The 6,952-nt window shown below is 36.3% G+C and overlaps 2 protein-coding genes across 2 annotated transcripts in view; both read right to left on the reverse strand.

Moving 5' to 3' along the window:
• eif4a3 (eukaryotic translation initiation factor 4A3) overlaps positions 1-2,001 on the reverse strand; it is a 13,145-nt gene extending 11,144 nt beyond the window's left edge. Inside the window, exons 1-3 of the mRNA XM_016518699.1 lie at positions 1,735-2,001; positions 754-826; positions 576-642 (exon numbers count right to left, since the gene is read on the reverse strand). Coding sequence (XP_016374185.1) covers positions 576-642; positions 754-826; positions 1,735-1,888 — 294 coding nt within the window. The 5' untranslated portion in view covers positions 1,889-2,001. The remainder of the gene's footprint in view (positions 1-575; positions 643-753; positions 827-1,734) is intronic.
• Positions 2,002-3,574: 1,573 nt separating this feature from the next.
• On the reverse strand, positions 3,575-6,739 carry rpl37a (ribosomal protein L37a). Its single transcript, XM_016518688.1, has 4 exons — positions 6,643-6,739; positions 4,698-4,826; positions 3,795-3,877; positions 3,575-3,723 (listed from the first exon to the last, which is right to left on the reverse strand). Exons 1-4 carry the CDS (start codon positions 6,643-6,645, stop codon positions 3,660-3,662), a joined length of 279 nt encoding a protein of 92 aa, XP_016374174.1. The 5' UTR covers positions 6,646-6,739; the 3' UTR covers positions 3,575-3,659.
• Positions 6,740-6,952: the final 213 nt, after the last annotated feature.

Here is a 6,952-nt window from a genome sequence, read left to right on the forward strand (position 1 = left end):
TTTATGTATATACTGTATTCTATATATAGTACCAGTCAAATGTTTGGACACACGAATGGGAAAGTGTCCAAAGTTTTGTCTGGTATTGTACTATAATATACACAAAGAATATCGGCCGATATATCGATATCTGCCCTGTTTTACTCCCTAATATCGGTATCGGCCCCAAAAAACCCATATCGGTCGGGCTCTAATAAAAACTACAGGGAAAAAAAACTGCTAGTTTCCAAGGTAACATTTTTGTTTAGTTTAAGTTGAAGTACTAAAATAATAAAAACTTAATAAAAACTATATATAAAAAAAAAAAATCAGCTAGTTTCCAAGGCAACATTTTTGTTTAGTTTAAGTTGAAGTATTAGAATAACTCAAACTAAAACCTAATAAAATCTAAACAGAAAGTAATAATTTTAAAAAATAATAAAAATGACAAACACAAAATTACTGAAACTTTAAAAATAAAATGAAAACAGAAAATATAAACATAAAACCTAATGGAAAATATTATAATAGCATTTTAATTATACTAAAATAACACTGGAAGGAAGCCAAGACACAGAACTGAAAGCAAGACGTACCTGAATATCCAAACACTGCAGCACTGAGATACAGAACGTGGCTGTTTTACCGGTTCCAGACTGTGACCTGGAGAAGAAACAAGCCGTGTTAGTCCATTTACACAAACAAAGCCAAACATGCACAGATGTTTACTGCATTTCTATCATTTCTCCACAGCATAACTCCAGCGGGACTTACTGGGCGATCACGTCTCGTCCCTTGATGATCTGTTTGATGGCTCGCTGCTGGATGGCTGACGGTTTCTCAAAACCTGAAAGCAATAAACAGCATAATTATTCAAATAAACACTCATGGTATTTACATAGTACTGTGTTAGCGAACGGAACTGTCTAATAACAAGACATTATCCTAATGATAAACATCCCGCAATACATCTATACGACTGTAAGAATCAACCAACAGAAATAACCTTGTATATACAAGAACAAACAACAACTTCATTCTGATCGCTTTCTCTCTCTCTCTCTCTCAAACACACACACACTCACAGTCACACACACACACTCTCTCACACACTCACACACACACACACACACTCAGTCACACACACTCAGTCACACTCACACACACTCAGTCACACTCACACACACACTCTCTCTCTCTCACACACACACACTCACTCACACACACACTCACACACACACTCTCTCACACACACCCTCTCTCACACACTCACTCACACACACTCACTCACTCACACACACTCACTCACTCACACACACTCACTCACTCACACACACACACTCACTCACACACTCTCTCTCACACACACACTCTCACACACACACACACACTCTCTCACACACACACACACTCACACTCTCTCACACACACACTCTCTCTCTCTCACACACTCACACACGTTTATCACAAGCACATATCACACGGTTTTTTAAATAGCTTTTAGAGATTTTAAATATAAAACAATGACTACTAACGGAATTATACCAGACTGAATGTTAAGATTTAAAACAGTAAACATAAAAATTTGCACTTTTTAATCTACGGTCTCCTCAGTTTCTGATAAAGAGACGGTTATTGATCGATGTAATGTATCAATGTAACGCTTAGATCAACTCTAACGTCCTAATAAACCTCATATAGAGCTGATATGTGATGAATTTGAGCGGTAATTAGTGATTAATTAAGTGTTTTTACCGTACGCGTAGATCCCGCGCAGTAAATCTTCCCTCAGGCCCATCGTGTCAAACGTCGGCGTCACATCCACCTCTTCGCTCGTCTCAAACTCGATTTTCGTCATGTCTTCCTCCTTCAGGAACCTCTTCCTCACGGGAACTGCGGCGGCGGCCATAATTATTACAGATTATGATTATAAATCACGAGTTAAAATATGAAAGCGCGTCTGTACGTGTCTACAGGCCAAACGGAAGAGCCGCGTGCGTCGCAAGCTGTGACGCACAAAGCAGGAGACGCGCGGTGACGTCAACCGGACTGGCCCCGCCCACTACACTTTCTTTTAACGAAACAAACCGATTTTTTCCTGTTTTTTTTTTTTTTGAAAGAGTTTAAAATAATACTATTTCATCATGAGTAAATAAGAAGGCAAGTAGAACGACCTTAATTTATAATGACTAATTTGTAGTCTAATTGATCTTATCCTCATGTTTTTTTCTTCACTCTAGCTTTTCTTATTTCCTCATTCTTATGTTTCTTAATAACCATTAACGTTTTTTATTTTTCTTTCCTGTGTTCTGACGACATTGATGTTGATACATTTTGTATATTGTATAAATTTATATGCCATTAATTTAATATCTGTACTGTTTACAAGCATAATAATAATAATAAAAAACCTCTCTTTTAAGGATTAGTATTGTTATATTTTCTTAAAATATCTCAAACCTCATAACAAGCGATGTCCGGCTTTGTAAACTATAGTTTCTTTATTCAGAGTTGATCTAGATGAGTACATGGAAACTATCCAGAGTTCTGTGAATCCTAAAGCAGTGAAAACTGCATCTAAAAGAATATCTGCAATAAAAAAGAAATAAAATTAAATTAAAAAAAAACAGATAAGCGCACCGAAGTCACGATCTGAATCAAATTATTCGCGCTCTGAAGCTTTATTCGCGCTCTGAAGCTTTGATCTGAATCAAACGATTCGCGCTCTTGAGCTTTGATCTGAATCAAATGATTCGCGCTCTGAAGCTTTGATCTGAATCAAACGATTCGCGCTCTTAATTATCTTAATTATCTTCTGCCACATTAAATAATATATAAATAATGTACATTAAAATGACGTCTATATGGCTTTTTGCAGAAGTGGCTGGGTATTGTGACAATGGTTTTTTATCATGTATTTAATTTGATTCTCTTATTACCAAAAATCAGATTTTTAACTTTATTTTCTAAAGTTTATTTTCAACTGTGCTATTCTGGGACAACATGAATATGAACTAAAATGTGCTTTTAACATACTATCTCTGTATTTAGTACACTTGAGTGTACTAGTGTATGAAAGACAGGTTCAAGTGGCAACCAAATACATTTTTAAATACAGAGATAGTATGTTATAAGCACATTTTAGTTAATATTCATGTTGTCCCAGAATAGCACAGTTGAGTACACTTAGTCGATCTTAAGAAGTACTAAAGAATCACTTTTAGTATATTAAGTACAAAATTAGTGCGCGAAAATAGAGCACTTTAAGTACATTATGGAAGTGCACTTTTTTTTTTCCTGGGCACACTGTGATCTTAGCTGCTTCCCAAATGATGCACTTATACACTATGCACCCAATCATGTAGTATATGAATTATATAAGGTTATTTTGTCATTCATAATCGGAGTCTGGTAGCCCCTCCCCCTTCACTACGCAACTAAAGCTGTGACAGTTGAGTGCATGAAGTGTCCAACGTGCTCGCACTATTTATACTACAAAACGTCATAGAATAGTGCATAAGTACGCGATTTGGGACGCACCTCTTGACAAAGTCAAAGCAAACTCAAGCTTGATGAAATAAGACAGAAGCAGAGATCCGGCTCAAGACTCAGATTTATTGTGGGATGTTCCAAAGAGCCACAGAAAGAAGTCTGTGAATCAGTACGAAACGGCGTCCGGTTTACTGGTCCTTCAGCTCCTTCAGACGCTTGATGGCAGATTTGACCGTGACGGCTGACGTCGTGCTGCAGGACGGACAGCAAACATTAGACAATCAGAGACGCTTTCATTCATTAATCATGGGGTTCAGTCTTACTTGTACGTCCAGGCGCCTCCAGCGACGGTTTTCATGCAGGAGCCACAGTGCCAGATCCCCACAGCCTTTCTCTTCATCTTAGTCTGGACAGACACAAACATCTTAACCTCGCAGAAACAGCAGTCAAGAGTTTCTGAACGGTAAGATTTTAATGTGTTTTAAAGAAGTCTCTTCTGCTCACCGAGCATGCATTTATTTGATCCAAAGTACAGCAAGAGCAGTAATATTGTGAAATATTTTTACTATTTAAAATAACTGCTTTCTATGTGAATATATTTTAAAATGTAATTTATTTCTGTGATCAAAGCTGTATTTTCAGCATCATTACTCCTGTCGCATGATCCTTTAGAAATCTTTTTTGCTGCTCAAAAAAAAAAAAACATAAAACAGCAGAGTAGAATTTTTTCAGGTTTCTTTGATGAACAAAGTTCAGAAGAACAGAATTTATCTGAAATAGATTTTTTTTGTAACATTATGCCTTTATCATCAGTTTTGATCAATTTAAAGCATCCTTGTATAATGCTACAAAAGCTTTTATTTCAGATAATCTTTGGATCTTTCTATTCATCAAAGAAACCTGAAAAAAAAAAAAAAAAAGGGTACGAACTGTTTTAAATATTGATAATTGTTTCTCGAGCAGTAAATCAGCATATTAGAATGATTTCTGAAGATCATGTGACACTGAAGACTGGAGTAATGATGCTGAAAATACAGCTTTGATCACAGAAATAAATTACATTTTAAAATATATTCACATAGAAAGCAGTTATTTTAAATAGTAAAAATATTTCAGAATTTTACAGTTTTTCCTGTAGTTTGGATCAAATACATGCAGGCTTGGTGAGCAGAAGAGATCTTCAGACTGCTAGAGTACAGTACATGAGTGTTTGGTGTACGTCTCACCTTGCCGCAGAAGGAGCAGGTGTATTTAGCGTGCTGGCTGATCTCGATCTTCTTCACCATCTTCCTGAGCGACGCACCGTAACGGGTGCCATACTTCCCCACAATCCCCACCTTCTTGGTGCGCTTGGCCTGAGCGGGAAAAACAAACGAGCACTTCAATAAATGTGGAGCTTTCAAATTAGACAAAAGAGCATAAATTTCATGAGTTCCTGAAGACTCTGAATTAGCAAAAATGACATTTGATGAAAGTCTGTTGAACGACTGCTTAATATTAAAACTTATTTACACCACAGAATAAAATTAATAACTGCAATTTATCAAAATTGACTTTTTCCCTCCTCGCAATTCTTCTTTTTTTTTTTTTTTGTTCTCATAATTGTGAGATATGAACTGAATTGCAAGGAAAAAAGTCTGAATTGTGAGAGTCATAATTACTTTAAAGGTCCCATATTGTCAAAACTGAAATTTCCTGGCTTTTGTGCGCTGCAAACACCAGCATTGTGAGAAAGTTGCAATACCTTTTTTTTTTTTTTCCGTGGCAAAAACATCAATAGTTACAAACTCACAATTGCAAAACTCCTCAAAAAAAAAAAAAAAAAAATTCAAAACAACAACTTGTTTCCTCCTCTCAATTGAGTTTCTCTCTAGTAGTTCAGGCTTTTCTCACAATGCTGACTTTTTCCCCCCAAAATTGCAAGAACAAATTCTGATTTGTGAGATTAGTTGCAGTTCTTTTTTTATTCTGTGGCAGAAATAAGCTTCTATAGCTATAAACTCACAATTGAGAATCAACATCGCACAATTCTAACCTTTTCCCCTCACAATTTTTATATTGCGGAAAAAAGAAAGTCTGAATTTAGATGAACTCAGAAATTTGACTTTTTTCCCCTCCAATTTGGACTTCAAACGTGTGAATTCTGAGAACAGCAAAAAATAAATAAAAAGAAGTCAGATTTACAAGAAAAACAGTCTGAACTGTGAAGTCACAGCTGCTCTTTTTTTATTCTCTTGACAGAAATAAGCCTCCGCTGTTATAAACAATAAGTTGCAAGTCAACATCGCCAACTCTTGAGTTTTTTCGCCTCACAATTCTGTTTATATCTCATAACTCTGAACATTTACATTTGAGATAGGAGGGAAAAAAAGGTCAAAACTGAGATTGTCAGTCACAATTAACATTGTTTTTTTTTTATTCTGTTGTATTAATAAGCTTCCATAACTTGCAGGGATCTAATGTTGACAGTATTACATTCTAAAACTATTAGTTGTTCATTACCAATATACATGGTAGCATATCAGCTGTTTATTAGGACTTAAAAGCACATATTAATGCCATATTCTGCATGAGCGTATTTTAGACCCCTTAATCATACCTACACTAACAACTACCTTACTATTAATAAGCAGCAAATTTGGAGTTTGAGGAAAAACTCTTAATAGTTAATATTAAAAATTGCTCCCCAAACTAAAGTGTACCCAAAGTTATTTAGTAAAACTGTAGAGGAATATAAACTGTGTGCGCAGAGGAAGAGTTTGAACTCTTCACATCTGAGTGAACGACAGCAACTAATACACCACATTCATTACTGAAGAACTTAAAGAAAACTATCAACCTACAGACCTTAAATCAGTCACAAATACCCGGACAGTCAGTTTACATTACACTGATGTCATTACAGCAACATTATGACAAAAAACAGCTCGTTACAGGTTAAAAGACGCGGTTTAAACACGAATGTCGCGATCAAACTCGGTATGTTTTCATCGGCTTCACTGACAGCAACACAAGCGATCATAATAAAGCCGTTCTGCTCGCCTGTGCGAACACATACAGCACCGATGGTGTGTTATTTCACATCGAGAGGATAGAGAGACGAGAAAAGTGCGCTATTTGAGCGAGATGGAGAAGATGTTTGAAGATTCCGCGCTCAGGCCAAACACTCACCATTCTAGCAGAAGAGGTGCGGAGCCAAAAGAGAGTGAGCTACTGCGCATGCGCGATTTACCAGCGCGGACACTGACGCATTATGGGATACCGGAGGACCAACTCCAGTAACACAGCCAGAAACATCAGAGCGCAGAACGCTCGTGTAGTTAGTAATAATACTAATAGTAACAAATACAATAATAATTTGCTAACTTAATTGTATGCACACACACACACACACACATATATATGTATGCTGCTTCAGTAAAAGCATTGCTACAAATCATAATAACAGTTTAACTTAATTGTGCATTTAAAAATATATATT

Source organism: Sinocyclocheilus rhinocerous, unplaced genomic scaffold (assembly GCF_001515625.1).
Source record: "Sinocyclocheilus rhinocerous isolate Xijiao unplaced genomic scaffold, SAMN03320098_v1.1 scaffold1050, whole genome shotgun sequence".
NCBI classification, from domain to species: Eukaryota; Metazoa; Chordata; class Actinopteri; order Cypriniformes; family Cyprinidae; genus Sinocyclocheilus; species Sinocyclocheilus rhinocerous.